This window comes from Amphiprion ocellaris, chromosome 7 (genome assembly GCF_022539595.1).
Source record: "Amphiprion ocellaris isolate individual 3 ecotype Okinawa chromosome 7, ASM2253959v1, whole genome shotgun sequence".
NCBI lineage: Eukaryota > Metazoa > Chordata > Actinopteri > Pomacentridae > Amphiprion > Amphiprion ocellaris.
In genome coordinates, this window is record NC_072772.1 from 29207814 (window position 1) to 29227371 (window position 19558).

General features: G+C 39.4%; 2 protein-coding genes across 3 annotated transcripts in view; both read left to right on the top strand.

Moving 5' to 3' along the window:
- The first annotated feature begins 1875 nt into the window (after nt 1-1875).
- On the top strand, nt 1876-15035 carry urb1 (URB1 ribosome biogenesis homolog). 2 transcript variants are annotated; one of them, XM_023262907.3, is made up of 39 exons: nt 1876-2132; nt 2244-2383; nt 2466-2617; nt 2721-2850; nt 2944-3040; nt 3122-3207; nt 3289-3414; nt 3509-3639; nt 3781-3976; nt 4081-4218; nt 4314-4487; nt 4576-4702; nt 4804-4926; nt 5026-5138; nt 5270-5392; nt 5682-5798; nt 5940-6078; nt 6170-6328; nt 6590-6789; nt 6885-7103; nt 7184-7369; nt 7482-8319; nt 8434-8638; nt 8711-8900; nt 8970-9028; nt 9121-9308; nt 9413-9523; nt 9604-9667; nt 9752-9920; nt 10272-10374; nt 10467-10627; nt 10722-10833; nt 11071-11177; nt 11414-11557; nt 11713-11822; nt 11941-12147; nt 12365-12606; nt 13554-14132; nt 14663-15035. In XM_023262907.3, exons 1-39 carry the CDS (start codon nt 2006-2008, stop codon nt 14851-14853), a joined length of 6783 nt encoding a protein of 2260 aa, XP_023118675.2. In that variant the 5' UTR covers nt 1876-2005; the 3' UTR covers nt 14854-15035. The 2 variants fall into 2 exon arrangements, with proteins under 2 accessions (XP_023118675.2, XP_023118676.2); XM_023262908.3 differs by having other exon boundaries at nt 14666-15035.
- A 2010-nt stretch (nt 15036-17045) lies between these two features.
- LOC111563697 (SR-related and CTD-associated factor 4-like) overlaps nt 17046-19558 on the top strand; it is a 27511-nt gene continuing 24998 nt past the window's right edge. Inside the window, exons 1-2 of the mRNA XM_023262912.3 lie at nt 17046-17275; nt 18523-18606. Coding sequence (XP_023118680.2) covers nt 17246-17275; nt 18523-18606 — 114 coding nt within the window. The 5' untranslated portion in view covers nt 17046-17245. The remainder of the gene's footprint in view (nt 17276-18522; nt 18607-19558) is intronic.

Genomic DNA, 19558 nt, shown 5'->3' on the forward strand with positions numbered 1-19558 from the left:
GCCCAACCTCACAGTGAATCTTAAATAATTATGCCTTATCATAGTGAGTCTGAAGGACTTGATCGTCTAAACTCATTTTCACTAAACAGCATATTGCACCAGTCTCCGAAAGTAATTCACGTCAGGATGTCTGTCTGACTGGATTGTATCTGATTGACTGAACCACTGGATAATCAGCACAACTGCTGTTTTCCAGTCATCCTGCAAGTCACTTTTAATGCAAAGGCTGCACGTTACAGCAAAGTTTTCAAGCCAGGCAAAGCTGGCCCCTGTTGGTCATGCAATTGAATAACGACTAGAAAAGTAAATATATTCAGGAAAACATAGGTTGTTAATATTATATGCCTTTTTTTCTCTTTTTGTGAAGGATTGCTATCTCATTCAAGTACATCCCCTTTCAAGATCGCTCCACTAAATAATAATTATTGTTTTTCTCAGCAATCATCAAAAGCAGATGCACAGGATTTGGAGATGCAGTCATTGAGTGGTTTGTAAGCCTCCCATAATGATGTCTATTCTAGGAAGTTTAGTGAGCTCAATCACGAGATGAGCTGCTTGGTTTTCACTTTTCATTACAATCTACTACTGTGTGCAAAACTAGAATGCAAAAATCACCTTGTTTTGACAAAAGTAGATTTTATATTTCAGAGAAACACTGTGACCCTCCAAATACTTCACTGAACAGCACAAGGCCCATCAACTTTTAGATCTGGTTAGGCAGTGCCTGCAAAAGTTTGTTGAAACAATAACTGAGAAGAGGTTCCACTTTGGTTTAAAACCACGTACTCTTCAAATAGGCTACAAAGCTAGACCACAACTATGTCTACATGGTCTCAGCAAAATGTGTATTTTCCCTTGCTTATTATGCTGTAGTTGAGTGAAACTAAAACAAGGCATGTTAAAAACTGATGGGTATAAATATAACAAAAACTGTGCATTGACTATAGACGATTTCTACAAACTTAAATGCTTGTAATTAAGTAAATGACACAAGGTGAATATGGGATAGGTTTGATCTATGAAGTCTGTGTTATCTCTAGCATAATATTAATATTAATGAATGTACACTGTAATATTTAAGCACGATGCATAAAAACAGTAATGCCTTTTTGTGAGACACAAATAGCTACCTAACTAGATAGAAAGCTCCAAATACATTTACTATAAATAATAAATTGATTAGGTGATTATTTGGTGAAAAATGAGTATCAAAATTTTAAGTTAATATACAGATTTAGTCCCAGCAGTGGGACTGAATCTGATCCTATCTTACTATGAGTCAACATTAATCTAGTAATGCTCATTCTCTGCAAATATTCGCAGTTGGTATTAAATATTTACTATATACACATTTAATTAAATTTAATGTTACAGATAATTTGTGACAATAAGCAAAGTTAGACAGACAGACAGACAGACAGACAGACAGAGACTTTATTAATCCCGAGGGAAATTTTGTAAGTGTTCAGCAGCTTACATACAACAACATAAAATAACAAAAAAAGTTACATTATTGACTTTCAAATAAATGAGTGTAAATTGTGTAATTTATTAAAGAAGCTGCAAGAAAATTTACTACGAACGATACATTCAAGTTAAGGGTAAATGTCATCAAATACAAACTGAGTGCACCCACCTCTTATTTACTTCACCTCACCTCGTATAGGCTTATAGCATCTGTACCTTATTTCTGGCTTTCAGTTCTCAACAGAATATCTTTCCAGTCAATATTTGGGCTTAAACAAAAATCGTCACCTTATTTTCAGCAGCGATGAACATTGTGAAATAGACCGGAAAAGTATGAAGCATGGGCATCACTTTTAAAAAGTAAATAAAGCGGAACCAAAGTTTAGCAGCAGACGTTTCGGTCCGGATGACAATTTCGTCGGAAAGCTGTCTGTTTACACCGCAACGTGGGTTACTTTGGCACTACTTTAATGACGGGGCAGTGCCGTATAAGTAATGTATAGACAGTCACTAATGTCTGTTTTTATCGTGTATTAAAATGGGTAAAAAGCGTCGCAGCGAAGGCTCCTCGGAGTCAAACACTCCGGTGAAAAAAGAGAAAGTTCCGGAGTTCAATGGGACTGTGTTCAAAGCTATGCTAAAGGACCCAACTACGGCCAAGAAGGGTACGTGTATATTTTACAGCGACAGTTGGTCACAAATTACACAGAAGTGACATTAAATGATATTTTTCCATTAATTAATTTACCTTCCTGACCTTCCATTATCTCCCGTAGGGCTGCAGACGTTCATATCAACCGCTAAGAAGCTGCCCTGCTCTGACCTGTATGATGTGGTGGAAGGTTATATTAAAATCTCTATGGAGTGTGCAGAAATATTCAAACTGCTAGAAGGAGAGAAGCACATGGAAAATGAGGTGAGCTGAAGTGCTTCTCTCAGTAAATGGCACTTTCCACCTACCTGTTAAAGTCTAATTAAACCTTCATGTTTCTGTCCAGATGATGGTGATTTTTGAGAGCTTGGAGGCGATCCTTCTAAGGACAGCCAGCGACCTGTCCCACTTCAACATGGTCGGCAATGCGATTGTGAAAAAGATTGTTTCCAACCACATGAAACTTCTGCAAGGGTCTTTCAATTCAGAAAATCACAGGTTGGTCTAATCATCTCAGTGCCTGGAAAATGTCCATCTTTAACATTAATTTAAAGGGTTCTTCTGTGCCCATGACCTTAATGTTGTGTTATCTGCTGCACAGGTTTGTCCGTCAGTGCCTCAGCCTCCTGTCTGCCTTGGTGTCTCAGGGTCCAGAAGCTGCCAGAGAGGTCTTAAGTCATATTCACATCAACAAATCTCTGTCCGGACTGGCAAAGAGAAAGGATAAAAAGGTGCGATGTGGCATTTGTCTTTGCAGTTTACATTTTTTTTCAAGAGTTGTTGGGTACTGTAAATAAATGCATTCTTCTCTGTATCTTTCACAGGGTAGACCTGATGTCCGCCAGGCTTTTATCCAATTTGTCCTGTCCTTTTTGGTGTCTGGTGACAATGCAGCAGTAGGACAAATACTAGATATCAAAGGTAATCATTTTAGATGTTTTACAGTTTACACAGCGACCTCTTACGTCCATGTATGGATGATGTGTTAATTTTGTGTTTTAGAGCTCCTGCCAGAGATTCTGAATACAGGCCTGAGGGAGGACAGACTGTCCACAGTCAATCTGATTTTGTCTACACTGAAGACTAGAGTAAGTGCTCAGCAGTTCACACTTTGGATTGAAAATCAATATATGGATTTAGTAATTATATTGTCATTTGCCTTTCTGTAGGTTGTACTAAACAAGGCCATTAGTAAAACACAGAAAGTGCGTTTTTTCACACCTGCTGTATTGGCCAACATCGCATCTCTGTATAAATGGAATGGGATTGTGGATGCAACCACTGATGACAACAGAGTAGGTTACTTACTGTCTTACAAAGGCTGTCATGTCACCCAAATTTGCTTTTGAACTTGCTGGTCTAATTTTCATTCACTTATTTCTTTGTGAGATGGTGGAAGACTCGGAGCTTGCTGGGATTTCAGTTGTCCGGGATCTTGTTCACAGCTTCCTTCTTGACCTGTGTTGTTCTCGTAAGCATGGTATCAGCTTTCATGACGCCAGCTTTGGTACAGTTGGCAGGTGAGTAATTAAGGCGTTAATTTTACCTTGTGCTATTCTGGAAGGTGATATGTGTGTGTGTGTGTGTGTGTGTGTGTGTGTGTGTGTGTGTGTGTGTGTGTGTGTGTATATATATAAATATATAATGTCCTTTTTTTGCAGAGCTGGCAACATTGTCTTGCTGCAGTTCTTAGTGGGGCTGAAGCAAGCGACTGAGGATGAATTAGTGGCAGAGCTGGTGGTGAATGTGCTGAAAGAGAGCCCTGACATTCTGTCCAGATATTTCAAGGAGACTCAGTATTCCTACACCCCACGCCTCAAAAGTGCTTGGCAAGACAATGTCAAGTTACTTAAAAAGGTAGTTATTACTGTTATATTTTTTATTTTGAGACATTATTGTTAGATATGTTGTTTGTCTGTTTTTCTTGGACGTTAACACTCCTCTTTGTATTTTTGCATCAGATCTATGAGGCCCAGCCCGAGATTTCAACAGTCTTTCAAACCCGTGAGCTCATCGCTGTGCCTCGCCTGCTCTCCATGATTATGGTGATATCACTTCCTCCAGTCTGTAACAAGGCCTTCTTCACACAAGGCCTCAGTGTAAGTGACAAAGCCTCATAAAATTAATTCAATCATTCTTTTAACATTGAAAAAAAAATGAAAACGTTTAAACCATCTCCTCTTTCAATTGACAGCTTGCCAACCAAGCAGTGCAGCTTACAACTCTGTCCATGGTGAACTTCCTCTTGAAAAGAGCCAATAAGAATATAGAGTACCTTTTGGATAAGTCTGTGTGGTCGAGCTCAGACTTATACAGTCTGGATGTAATGGAGGAAGTGGTGCAGCAGTACAGGGAGACACTCAGCAAGGTGTGTTCAGAATGTGCTGCTTTAATGCACAGAATTTAGTGATAGACATTCTACAACTTAAGTTTCCGTTTTTCGTGCTTCTTTCCAGGTTTTGCCAGACATGACACGTATAGTTGAAAAGTGGCAGTCACTTAGCAAGAAGGAGAAGACAGACGGAGAAGAAAAAAAGATGCAAACTGAAGGGAGCACTGAAGTGACTGAAAATGACATGCCTGGTAGTAACATTTACGGTTCATATAAATTTCTTCTTCTAATTATTCCTGTAAAAGAAGCTGGAACAATGTGTGTTGATTGGCTTATGTACCTTATTTTGCAGTTGCAGAGACAGCTGAGGCCATTCTGCTGAAGGCTCTGATTCTTCAGGCCATATGCCTTTACCAGAAAGTGGTACCACATCTGGTCAGCCAGTGCAAATTTGACTTCAGCAAGCTCTTAAAAGGTCATTTATTTGTTTATATGATCTGCCTTTCCTTGAGTTTTTTAGTTTTTTTTCAGTAGCAGACTTTTAAAAACTGAGTCGCTGTTTTTATCTTTCCAGGGATTGTGTCAGAGAAAGGAATGAGGGAAGAAGTCCCCCCTGTTTTGCAGTATCAGATACTGCAGCTGGCCTTAGACCTTCCTGCAAGTAAATTCTCCTGGTTCCGCATACAGGTAAACAAGTTATACTCTTTTTTTTTTTTTTTTCGCTATTTATTCTTTCAATTTTCAATAACTGTTGTTTGGAATATGCTTGTGTGTAAATAATGCTTTTTTAAATGTATTTTGTACTGCTTCTCTCACAGGATATTGCAGATACAGAATCAGCATCTGGAGAGAAGTCAGTACTTTACCTGCTTCTCAAGATGTTTGTCAGCAGCAGTGGCAGCAGCCATCTGAAAACCTCCACACAGATGCTGGTTCAAAAAGTACGGAGCCCTCTTTCTTCTTCTCTGTGCAGCTGTTTTGAGCCTATATATGGAGGATTTAGGTGGTTAGATATATGAGTTGACTAGTTTGTCTTTATTAGTTTAAAGAGCCTGAAGCACGATAATACCATTGTATATTTTTGAAGTTAACGAAATAAGCGCAACGTAAACAGAATTCTCTATGTTGGTGTTTATTTTCAACAGGCTTGCATCAGTATTTGCAAAGAATACTTTCCTTAGCATTAGGAAAAAAGTAACTGCTATTCTGTATTCCCTGACTTGTATGCAGGTGTTAAGGGACACTGGGGTGTTTGAGCACACCTGGACTGAGCTTGAGCTCTGGCTCGACCATCTGATCAGACTCGAACCAAACCAACAGGAGACATGTATACAGTTCGTGGAGAAGGTAAGTCTACCTATGTAATGTCTTTGTCAACATTTCTATATAGTGTATTATTATTATTATTATACTGCTGGTTAGACAAAATGAAACATTTTGAATCCTAAAAGTTATGCCTAATAATACCCTCTCTGTTTTTCACTCTAGGTGTTGGTTAAAGTGGTGTGCAGTTCCTACACATACACAGATAAAGTTGCCAGCCTGGTCCAGGAGGCAGGTTATCTGCAAGCTAACCTGAGCAGCCAAGAGGGTGACGCAGCAAGTATCCCAGTCTCACACATAGATGGTGCGCATTAATCAGTGGAGTCAAAACTGATTTCTTCATGCAATAAGCTTGTCTGTGAGGCTTGTTTATTAAACCTGACCATGTCTTTTAGATGTCTTGGACATGCTGGATGTCATTATGGAGGGTAATGATGGTGAGATGGAAGAGTTTGGGCCATCTCTGAGTGAAGACCTCATTATCCAAACCTTCCCCTTCAGTGTGGTGGTACCTGCTGCTCTGGAATCCCGAAACAAATTGCCAGCAGACAAAGGTAAAGCACAAGTATTCAGTATATTAGATTAAAAATTGGTACATCCCTTGTTTTGGGGCTGAATAGTGTTGTTTTGTTTCAGTTGGTAAATACAAAGTTGAAAGTGCATTTATAGAAAATTGCAAGTTTACTTTAGAATAAAGCCTGTTCTTGTCAGCTAAGAAGTGTTTTTTTTTTCAATCCAGCTATAGCTTATTTATTTCAAAACAAAAAGTTCTGTTTGTGCTGATGTTGGTAACCATCTGTCTCTTACTCCCTCAGGGGTGGTATATGAATACTTGTCTGCAGTCCTCTCAGATGTGCTGCACTGTCAGAGAGATCCGCTCCCACTCTGCTTGGCTCTGCTGCACTATGATAAGGAGCTTGTTTCCTCCGAACCTTCTGCTTCTCCTAATCCAGCCATCATACACTTTCATCAGTATTACTCCAAATGGTTACCACAGCAGTGTCACGAGGAACTGGTAAGTTTGGAGTGGCACAAAGAGATTGGTTAATGAAAGTTGCCATATACTTGTAATTTCTTTTTCCAGAAAATTAAAGTCTTCTTTTTTTGCAGTTCAAGTCTTCTGAATGCCACTTAAAGGGATTGCCAACCCCTACTTCATGCACTGCGCTCATGAAAGCTGCTTATATTCAAGGAGCAAACAGTTTGCTTGAGCACGCATTCAGAGAAAATGTAGAAGGCGCTCTACATTCCATGTCAATGACTGAGTTTCCGATTGCAATCAAGCAGGTCTTGCTTTACATCAAATCAACAGTGGAAAACTTTGGCACGGTAAGAGCACAAAACAAGTTCACTACTCAGTAAATTATTATGGTAAAAATATACAGAATTAATTGTATTTTTCTGTGCAGTTTTCCAAAGACATAGGAGCTGCCCTTTTGATGACCTTAATTGGAATACTTCAGGATATGGTGGTCAATCTGCAAGGCTGTCAGGAAACCAAACATTCTGAGCCAGCAGCTGAGAAATCCCAAGAGGGATCAGACCTCTTTCTGGAACTCAACCAGTTAAACCCAGTTGAAGTCAATAAAGAGCAGGTCAGAAAAAAAAATGCTTTTACGGTGACTTTTATGTTTTCGAACTATCTACAATGTCACGTTTAATTGTATTTTTTGAATAACTCAGTCTAATATGGCACTCTGTCCTTAGATCCTTGTTTCAGCACTTAGCTCCATCTTCAAGCATCCATGTGTGGACCAGTGGTTTCTGGCTCTGGAACTTTCTGCCCTGCCTTCTCACTCTCTGAACCCTGCTAGACTAAAGCAGCTCTGTGCTCTACTGACAGATGGTATTCTGGCCCTTCTGAAGATCAGCGCCCCAACTCTTCGGGATTTGAATCATTTGGAGCTTCTGTGTAGCTACATGGAGGCTGTAGAAAGAGCTGTTCTCAAAGAATTGACAGAGAGGGGTTCTCAACCTGCAAAGACACACTCTAGACCTTTCCAGGCACTACTGTCTCTGCACAGCTACATGGGTTCTTGTAATCTGAAGGAGGTGGTCTCTAAGTTGCTACTTCTCTCCCATAGCAGCCTTATATCCCCCAGCAGTGAGGGGACACAGTCTGAGCTCAGCAATTATGGTCACGCAGCTCTGCAGATCCTCACAGAGAGTAAATCTACCTCTTCTCAGGGCCAGGGCACATTCTTAACACAGGCACACTTCCATGGCTTGGGCACCCTGCTGCTATGCTGCACCAGCCCTGCGCTGGAGGCTTTCTTGCTCCACACTCTGTCTAGAGAGCCAGGCAGTGCCAAACTCATCCACACAGATGTGCTGTTGCACTGTCTCCAACGGCCTCTCAGTGACACTCTCTCTATTAGCTCTCTCCTGCTGCAGAACAGCTCCACTCACTGCCTCTGCTTTGAGGTGTGGTGCCTTGAACCTGCAAACATGGAGAAGCTCTCAGATCAGACAAAGGCCTTCCTTCCACTGATTAATACCTACTTACAACTGGCAGGTAGAGAGGACCCAGCCAGACCCCAAGATGGTGTGTACTAAAGCAGATTCTCTTGTCTCAAAGCACACAAGTGAATTTATGTGACTCTGTTTTCTCTGCTCTGATTTCTGTATTAATTTGGATATGTTCAATCATTTCTCATAGTGCAAAATGAAGTTTTAAAAGCCATGAAGCAAACACTGCTTGCCAAATTGTCACGAAGTGTCCTGGAAAATCTGTCAGAGGACTCCGGAGCCCAGCTTGCAGAAACACTCGCTAATTTGATCAAGTTTTCTGCAAACGTCAAGGACATCAGGAATCTGATCAACAATCTTCCCAGTGGTCTTCAAAATGTAGACAGTTTTGAAAGGTAAACTTCTTAGTAACCGTAGGAACATTTATCACTTTGAGATTGCTGGTTACATGTTGTTTTCTCTTTCAGATGGAAACTGGTAGATGTTATCACTGAAAAGCTTGCTGATTGCCCAGAGGAACAAGAAAAATGGAAGAAGTCTGTAGCCACTGCAGCCCTCAAGTGTCTAATCACCTCTTACAGTCACTCTAAAGATCAGGCTACTTCTCCAACAGACCAAGAGCAAAGCATCCTGGACAGAATGAAACAGCAGCTCCTGGTGGGTTTAGTTTTCTCTGGCACATTTTATATTCATGACTTGCATTTTTGTAATTTATATTCTTTACAGACTTCAGCGGAAGGCATCACTGCATCTGAGTGGAACAGCTTTGTCAAACACGGACTGAAGTAGGATCTGTGTCTAAATCTGTTCATCTATTTAATAAACAGTGCAGCATTTATTTGAATGAACGACCTAAACACACTCCTAAATACTCTAGGTATCGCTACAGAGATCACCACTTCCTCAGCACTTTGATTAGCCTGTTGGAAGTGATGTATCGTGACGGTGAAGTCCAGAAGGATCGTTTACCTTTATCCACCCTTCACATGATGACTATCAGCCATTCTCTGTTCCTGCCCACCATGCTGGCCTCTGATGAAGAGTCTAGCGCTTGCCAAGCTAGAGGTACCATACATTTAAAAAAAAAAAAAATCTGTTCCATACATAAAGCGTTCTCCATCAATTGCTTGATTTACTAAAGAAAACAAACACTTATTCTGTCATTTTAGAGGAGTTAATATCCCTTCTCTTCTGTCTGGTGAAGAAATGCCCATCTGTCTGTAACATTAATCACTTTGTTGTACTTTTGGGAGCATATGGCGCCACACTGTGTACTTCAGGTAATGCAGAACATCAGGATGTATCTTTTTAGTTTGTGTGTTTGTTGTGCTGTCATCTTACATCTTATTTTGTTTTGTAGATCAGAAACTGTTATTACTTCTTCAGGAATATGAAAAAAACCAAGTCAGTCTGCTGAAGTTTCAGTAAGTTAGATTAACTTTTGATATTGTAACAGCAACAAGTGCACTTGTTTAATGCAAACACTCAGTGTGGGTCTTCTATTGCAGATCGTTCCTGTGGGGCCCAGCAGCTCTGGAGCACCACAAGACCAGGAAAAGCCTGGGAGCTTCGCTGTGGAAGCAGGCGAGCTCGGATGACCTACTGGCTCTGCTGAAAACTGACAAGATGCTCCAAACTGTTGCACACTTTCCACAGCAGCGCAGAATCATCCCGCAGGTCAGTATTCAAAATCAAATGTTCTTTTTAAAGAAATTACTGTAAAGTATTAGTCCCCCCAAATCAGGAACCATATTTTGTTAGATACTCCCTGTGGTATTGAACTCTGAACATAGTTTTGCACACAGTGTTTTTATCTTTTTTTCCACAGTATTTTCTCTGTTGAGATTTGGAAATTGTCCTGAGTAATTGTGACTTTGCAAATGTAGTAAAAAGTGCAATTTCAGATGTCTTTCGGTGCAATTACTTCAGATGTTATGAAACTTCACACACCTATATGACTAGACACCTTGAGTAGTGAGAGATATATTGACTGACTTACTGTTATTTACATTTTTTGCTCTCTCATAGGATGGTATGGAGCTGCTGTACAGCAACAACGCAGTGAAGGATCTTGGGGATTTGTATGATCCCTGTTATCTTTTACCTCTATTCAGCGCCATACTGCAGCCAGGTAGCAAATTTCACTGCTTGTCGTCACTTGGTATAATCAGTTTAGGTCATCAGTGCTTATACCTCTTGCATTCTTCTCCCTGTGTGTGACAGAGTGCGTTATTGACTGCCTCAAGTTTGTATCCAGCCATGCTCTTGGAGTAACTACAATGGCTCTAAGTAGCTACGACCCAAAGGTGAGAGCAGCAGCTTACCATGTGCTTAGCTGCTTCTACCAACACCTGGAGGGTGCTCGGTTCAGAGAGAAGAGACAGGTAAATTATCAGGGAGGTGACATGTGAGTGTACAAATTCTATGTGCATAGAAATTCTCTCCAGAAACACTGATAAACCTGGTTTTGTCAAACAGCTGCTGTATTTGATGGACATAGTAAAGAATGGGATTCGACAGCAGAATCAGAGACTTCCGTTTGTCTTGACCACTTACATCACCAAAGCAGCTCAGCAGATGCTCAAACCTGGTATGTAACCCTGAAAACTTATATTAGTCCCTGACTAGTGTCATTTGACCCTTGATATAAGGATCAAATGACAAATATGTAGTATTTGTTCAAGATTTGTGTCAGACTGATCTAAACTAATAGGGAAATACAGTTAGAACATAAGATTTTTTGCATTTCTGTACACGAATACTACTGATACAGCTACCTTTGCCTTCAGGATCTTTGACCTTTTTCTTGTGTTTCCTGTTTTTGCAGAGGACCACATGTATGTAGTGTTAAACAGGTTTCTGCTGTCCCATCAGAGTTTGGACTTCAGAAGAGTCCCTGAGTTCTTCAAGCTGTTTTATGGTTTCGACTTAGAGGTAAAGTATAGGAGAAAAACTGCTGAAACATTGTTTACGTTTCTGGTTCAGCAAGTTATTTATAATGATACAATGCTTACAAATACATGGCTGTCCAAATAAACTCTTCTTGTATCAACAACATTTAACCTTTATCTGTTTGTTTGCTCTGCCCAGGCATTTTTTTAGACTGATGTTATCTGTTTTTGTGAAGGACTGTCAGCCATGGGAGTATGACTTATCTGTTTTCCCTGCAGCACAAGATGGAACGTGAGTGGATCCTCACTGTGCTGGAGGAAGGAATAAGCGATGGACACTGCTATCAACTGTGCAACCAACAAGGCATCTTTCAGATCCTGTTAGGCTTCAGCAGCAGCCCATTGTGTGATGAGCGCTTCCAGGTAAACACTGCTGGAAACACAGTGATACCATGCCAGTTTAAAATTAAGCACGAAAGCTAACAGATTTATGGGGACAAGGTGACTGATTCTTGCAAATGCAATTCATAAGGAAAACAAATGAGCACCGTAATGTCTGATGTGCATTTAATCCACAGGCACAGATCATTAGGGTGTTGTGTCAGGCTGTCCGTGTGACCAAAGCAGCTTATAACCTCATCAAGAGCTCTGGGCTACTAAGCTGGATAATACAGGTAGTTGAAAAAAGGTAAGCTTGAGATGTGAATTTAGGCTCTTTATTTTACATTAACATCCATATAATTACGCTAATTTCTTCAATCAGTTTTGTATTTTCTACTCAAGTCTATACTTATTTTACTCCTCAGGAATCTAGAGCAGCAGCTCCTATGTGCCATCATTGATCTGTTCCATGTGCTGTGGTTTACCAACCTTGGGCAGAAGGAGAAGCAGGCAGATGAAGCAAAGGCCTGCTCATCTACTGAGAAGAAACCTCAGAGCTTAGTGAAATGTCTCCCACTCCCATTCATCAGTGAATTCTTATGTGTGGCGTCAACTATCAGCAGACATCTCAGGTACAACAGCATAACTATTAGACAAATTCGGCAGTGGTATAAAACACAGTTAAAGAGTAAACGTAATTTAACTTTGAGTCATTGTTTATTCACTTCACCCACAACTTGGAATTGAGACTGGGGACAAAAGTTCAGCTGTCAGCCAGAATAACATGTTAAAAATGTTAAATGCCTTTTGGTCAAGGATGTCTGTGTTTGTTTGATCTCTCCCTGTCAGGTTGGGTGTGAAGGCCACACAGCTGAAACTGTTTCTGCAGACTCTTTGCTCTGTACTGAAGCATCGTGAGACAGCTCTCAATGTAAACAAACAGGCTGACCGGCTCACACTTCACCCACAGTCTCTCTCCTGCACTGAAACCGTCTCTCTGCTTCTCTGCTGGGCCTCCTTGTCCCGCAACACAGCACTCCTCACCCAAATACAAGCCTTGTCTGAAAAGCACAAAGTGAAAGAACTGATGAGTGAGTATCTTCAACAAACTCTTTCATGGTGTGAAGCTTGTACAATTGTCATGGTTTTCTCTGTCTCCCTGTTATGAACAAAATCCTTTAAACTCAAAATAAAAAAGGAGCTAATAACTGTTAGCACGACTGCAGTGGTGGCTCATAATGGGTTTGTTGTAAATAGAGGAAGTCTTCCCATAAGCTTTTCAATATGTGAGTTTTGAAAACAACAGGAAACTGAGGGCAATGAAAAAGAGACAGAACTGATCAAAATGACAATTATCTGCCATAGTAAGAATTATGGAACTAGCTATTAAAAGTTGAAACTCACCAACGTGGACATGACAGACATGCACAGGGTATATGTGTTGGCCAATATTACTAATTGGCATGAAAATCTAGTATGACCCACCTTGTAGCAGTGTTCACAGTTGAAGTTCAGTGACTGTATAATTAATGGCATCCACAGTATTGCTCGAGCAGGGCTTCTGCATAGCTTTGATAATAACATACCTCCTAATTAAAAACCGTAGATACAGGTATTGTAGGATTAATGTAACCAATCTATAGCCAAACAGTATTTTAAATGAAGTCCATTCTTTTTAAATTCAGTTCTTCTGATGTCATGAGGCACCTGAGCATTGATATTTAATATTAGGCCTTTAGGGCCTACACTAAAGTCAAACCCATGTTACATAATTTGTATTCTGCAAGACTTTACCAGCATCAGCTCTCATCAGCAACTGCTACAGGGCTGCAGCCCTTTTGCTGGACTCCTTTTCTTCTCTGTAGGAAAGGTAATAGCAGTGAGGCTTAAAAAGTGTCATGTTGTTGGACTGAATGACACTACATATCATAGTTTTTTCCAGTACAAACTGTGGAAAATTGAAGGCTTTGTTCTGTTTCATAGAAACTAAATCATTGCTTTGTGTCTTTAACTATGTTTTGTTCATGTTCCCCTTCAGGGATGGGGAGGGATAAAGCCAGAGGAAAAGGCTCCTTTTCCCAGGCCTGCACACGAAAGGAGAACCTAGCAGAAGATACTGAGATGGAGAAACAAGAAGAGAGTCTCCTGACAGAATGTAAATTTTTCCTCAGCAGTATCTTTGTTCACTGGGAGCCTGTGGTTCACCTCACTGAACCCCAGTCAGCACAGCCAAAACACAAACTGGATCCCAGTCGGTTGGCCAGTGATACTGTACACCTGCTTACAAAGTGGTCCCTGAAGTGGTTGGTGGAGGACTCGTATGATGAAAACAGAGCAAAAGAATTCTTGCACTGGCTTGAAAAAGCTGTGCTCCAACACAAGGAAACTGTGGATGTTGTGCTGCTTGATCGTGGCTTGAAAGCAGACCTCCTTCGGTTCTACCATCAGGCCTTTGAAGCTCGACGTCACTCCAGCATCTCATCAAGAGCAGAAACATTCCAGCTTTTTACCAACATCATGATGTGCTTACTAGAGACCCAGGGTCACCTTCCAGAGCTACATCAGGCAGTCGTATCTGCCTGCATGCCAAAAGCCACACGGGATCAGTCTAGACTTGGTAAGATCCTTTCAGCTTTTTCACAGACTGTCTGTGACTGAGTTTGTGCAGACCGAACAGTACTATGTTAATACAGTCACTGTAACAATACTGTGACCCACTCTTCTGCTCCAAACCACTGAAAAATCTCTGATATATTGACCAAGTTCTGTCACTGAGATGTTTATTTTTTTTTTCCTTACAGAGGCAAAATGCAATTTGAAAAAAAATTTGTGCAATTAGGGATTTGATAAATGCACTGCTAAAATTTGAAACATATTTTAGTCCCCATTACATACCAAATGGTAAAATGTAATGAGTTGATTTGGCATAATCACACAACTAGATGTTGGTTTAATTACATGGCACTATATCTACAGTAAGCAAGAAAAAGAACCTTTTGACAGGTTTCTAAACATTTGAGAGACAAAAAATGACATGCATAGTAGACATGAATAATTTAGAGATTTTTTAATATCCAAATCTGAAGCTGCACAATGGCACGAAGTTGTAATGTAAATTACTTAAACCTCTTCTTGTCTTCTTTCCAGAAGCAGGGCTCTCTCTGTTGTCATTGTACACTCATGAATTATGGAGCGGGGCCACATCAGCAGAACTCTTCCTGTCTCATGTCAGTTTGGTGAACAAAGCCAAGTGCAAGAAACAGAAAGCATCGAAATCATCATGGACTCCAACAGCCATCAGAGCCATCTGTAATGACATCATCACCATGAAGAGTTAAATATTATATCTACACCCAGTTAGACTTTACAGACTTTTATTTTGCTGTTTTAGTTGCATAGTTATTGTAAAGTGACTTTGGATATTTTGTGAACATTTGAAAAACTATTTTGTTATGCTAATTTCCAGATTTGCTCATATTTTGTAATTTTTTCAGAATAACATGTTTCTTGTGTGACCTAATTTGTGTGTGTGCATTTGTATGCGCAGATTTAGAGTATTAGAACACAGAGTTCAAAAACATTTATTCAAATGTAGGCTTATCAATGAAACACAACAATATACCCATTCTGTCCTTGTTCTTTTAATATGGAGGCCAGGGTTTTCATGTGCACACACTGCAGTGTAATGGACAAGATAATTTTGTAACATTTATTTAATGGTAAATAGGCCCTTGCACTTTGTAGCAAATCATTGAAATGGTCGGAAAGACGGATCATTTTCTACAGGTTCTCTATTGTTTCACAGGCATCATTTTAAATCGCTGTTTTTCCATCAAAGTGATTCTGAATTTGCATCCATCACCTCAGTTTTGAACACAAGCGTAAAGATCTTAAAGGCTGTAGGTGAGGTATGCCTTTTTGCAGAGAGCTCTCCTGCTATCTTAAAACACTTAAAATGTTCTGTCTCGTGTTAGTTAAACCTCAGTTTAAGACACTATTGTCTCACCAGGGTTGCGTGGTGATGAGGGCAAAGATGCCCAGTACTTGCTGTTAAGGTGGTAGACAAAACCAACATTACGCTCAGCCTCTGGTCAAGCAATTGATACTCTGCTGCTTCTTTTAACTTTGCATCTCTGGCTTCTGCAATAACAGTAACAATATATTTTTAAAAATTAGAGCATGGTGGCTTTAGCATAACTTAGAATATACATGTTTCAGTTCAAAAACCCACATCTCCCTTTCCCCTCCTCAAGGCAGGAAGAGTTTGAAAAATCATCACACTTACTTTGGAAGGTTTCCACTGCGAGACATAAGACTCAATCCAAGAAAGAGAAATCCCACAAAAGCTGCCAGAATTATCCAAAATATTATAACAATTGAGTCTGAAAGAGAAAAAGAAAATTGATAACTTTTTGTACCAGAAAAAGGCAAATGTAAAAAATTGTGCAATGCATAAAGACCTACTTACATTTATTGTATTTCAGCTTGCTCTCATCCACAATCACAGGATCGATATAATCATAATAGTATTCCCATTCATATCGAAAAGACCTTGTAGAGTTCTCCGTCACAGCCATCATGTGAAAAGGATTCGTATTATTCCAAAAAGCTGGCAAAGAACATAACAAATGAAATTATTGTTGTTTCTAATATCTATACAAAGTTGAAGGTGTTTTTCAGCAAGAACAGAAAAATCTGAGAGGGATCTTTACCCACATGCAGCCTTTATTTGTCTGCTTATCTCACCTCTACTGACTGAACCTATATTTCAGCAGACGGATGCAGCATGTTGGTACTTACACAGGGAGGCAGGAGAGAGCTTGTCAGTGGTGTCCAAGAGAAAAGATTGGGAAACTGGATAGAGTAGTGAAGCCTTGTTATGACCTTTTGTTTTAACAAGAATAAGATTCAGTCGCATGTCTGTGTTTGCTCACACCTGCTCATCTGTTAAATAATTACAATAAATATAAAAATGATTATTCTGAATATTATCACAAGGAGCGGGATGTATAGCGCTAAGGTCTCCTCACCTAAGAAGAAACCTCAGAGGCTAGTGAAAGGCCTCATTCCTACACAACAGTGGATTATATCAGAAGACACATCATGTAATGCAGCATAGCTATTAGATAAATTCAGCAGTGGTAAGGAAAAAGTTAAAGTGTAAATGTATTTTAACTTTAGGTCACTCTTTATTCACTTTAACCAACACTTGGAATCAAAAGAGGTGACAAAAGTTGAGATGCCAGCTAGAATCACATGCAATAAATGTTAACTGTGTTTTGATCAAGAATGTCTGTGTTTGTTTGATCTCCATCTGTCCAACTGGGTGTGAAAAGATAGCCGAAAAGGCCGCAGTGTAGTTGCTTGCTCTGTTGACAATCAATCGATACAGACAATCAGTAGATACAGATAGATATAATAATTAACTCGATCAGAATGGTATCCACGTGACATCTATCAATGAGAAGAAAATATTATTTTCCGATACTCATGAAGGCAGCACTACCCTCTTACGTCACACACCAACGTACGCCCACAGGGTGGAACCGCCAAGCTAGTAGCATTTTCTAGCTTAGCAGCTGCGATCAGCACCAGGTCAAAATCAAAATACAGCCTTTCGACGCAACTGGTTCTTTTTTGTTGTGAGCTTTACAACTACACCTGGTTATGATTGTTTAAGGTAACAAAATATACACGCTGGTCAGTCGGGTTTCAGTATAACAAACCGTCATGGATGCAGTGAACGCTTTCAACATGGAGGTAAAGTTTGCTCACGTTTTACTTCGGTCCCAAGAGCTAAACCTCAACGCTAATGCTAATGCTAACTAATGTCCATTCGTTTAACTTGGTTGACTTGTTTGACAAGTAACAGTAATTATTTCCCCACTATACACTTTGCTCAAATCATTCTGAGAGAAAAATGTGTTCATTTGAACGCGTACAGTTTAAACGAAACTTGGCTTGATTTCATTTGATAGCCACTAGCTTCGGTCGAGCTTAACGCTAGTACGTTAATCTTGCACGGCCTCTCAGCTAGCTTAATTTTTAACTTAAAAATACACCATTTAAACTATGATTAACGATTATTCCGGAGAACAGTAGTGTCTGTGGTGTTATACAGCACTCCTGTAGTAATAGTCGCGTGTCTTTATGTCAGTTTACTAACTAGAATTATCGTTAACGTTACCTTTTACCAAGAAAACTTAGCATCTTTCACCGTTGCTTGCTTTAGGATGTCCAGTGTAACTTTAGTTGAATTTAAGAAAAATCAAATATAAATGCATTTGATAGGTAGCCCTTCAAGTTACACTGTCTACCTTGCTGTATTTTCATGTGTTTTTGCGTGATGGTGGTGGGGAACTACCTATTGAAGTAGTGCAGTTTCACTCTTAAGTTGGGCTCCCTCTGTTTCAGACCGGTTGCTTCTTTAAAACATTACTACACTTCTAAAATGGTAGTAAGCGTTGGGTTAAAGCAACGCAAGTTGTCTTAATATGATTTCTAGTTCTTGAACATTGTTGTAGGTGTAAAGTGCTTTATAACTTCTGAGATCCAAGCCACTACAAAAGGCAAAATTGTCTTACGTATCTCTCTATATTTTGGTGAGCATTAAGGAATCAGTAAACACGATCTGTTGGTTACCCACATTGACGTTACTTCAAGCAAAGTATAGCACAGAAATCCTGTCGAGGTATACCTTCCTAGAGAAAGTTCATTTTGAATCTTGAGTAAATAAAATCTCATCTGTCAAGTAGTGTGAATGGGTAGTTTTATGAAGCTAGTATGTACAGTGCTTTAATACGCCAAGTGCTGTTCTATGTTTTTGTGGTGGTATTTATTGCTAATGTTTCAGAATTTTCTGTTGGATTTATGGTGCTGTAGGGTAGTGGTGTCTGTGGTGTCTTTTTTTCCATATATGCAGGATACTGCATGTCTTCAGTGTAGTTGTGTACCATTTTTTTTGTTTTAAAATGAACTAATATAAATCTTTTCTCAAAACCCATCAGTTATTCTCCATGATTGACATGAAGCCTCCAATATCACGTGCTAAAATGATGTCAGTAACAAAATCAGCCATCAAAGCTATCAAGGTAAAGTAAACATAAGTTTTATTATTATATTAGTCAACTCTTTAACTAACTTGATTCATTTTCAACTTAAACCAAAGTTACAGTTGGATATTTTGTAATGAACATATCGCAAAGGCTGCAATTTAGGATTTAGGTTATGCAACTCATCTGACCCAGGGTTTAAACTGTTTTCAATATTTTACAAATACATGGTGTCTTTTTTGTGACAGTCACACGTTTGATAGTGTCTCATGGGGTAAATCTTCATCATATGTTTTAAATCTGTTACACCATGAGAATTAAATTAAAAGAAATGTATGAATTATTTTTAAAAAATTGTAATATTTACATTTGTACCTGCTCTGCTAATGCTAATCACAGCTTACCTTTTTCAACACAGGTTAAGATCAGCTAGGTTACTACATGTACTTGCAGGTTTTGCAAACAACGTGTCATTGTTGTGTGGTAATTACTTTATAGTGCACGGTTGGTAAGGAGTGGCTGATGCAAATAGGGATCTACTAGACTACTTCTAGACTTTTAGTCCTTCAAATTTAGACTGAAACATTGTCATTTGACTCAAAACAACAGCACTTGTGATTTGAGCCAATACAGATTTGATGGTATTGTTGTATTTAAATAACTGGAAAAACAGAAATTTCCCTATTTGTCTTAGGTTTTGTTATTATTTATTCTTTTATCATCCAAAAATCTAAAGTGCATGTCATTTGTTGATAAGCATTAACTCAGAGAGTACTATGCTTGCAAATTCAATTTCCATAGCGCTTGTTCACCTCCTACAGTGGACATTCCTCTCCACAAATGAAGATATAAATATTTCTGAGACTTCAACTGAATGAGATGGTTAACAGCTAAAAAGGGATAAATAAATGAGTCGTCCTGTGATACCTTTTACGTCTAATTACAGAAATCATGTAGTAAATCCATCCATTCATTATCTATACACAGCTTA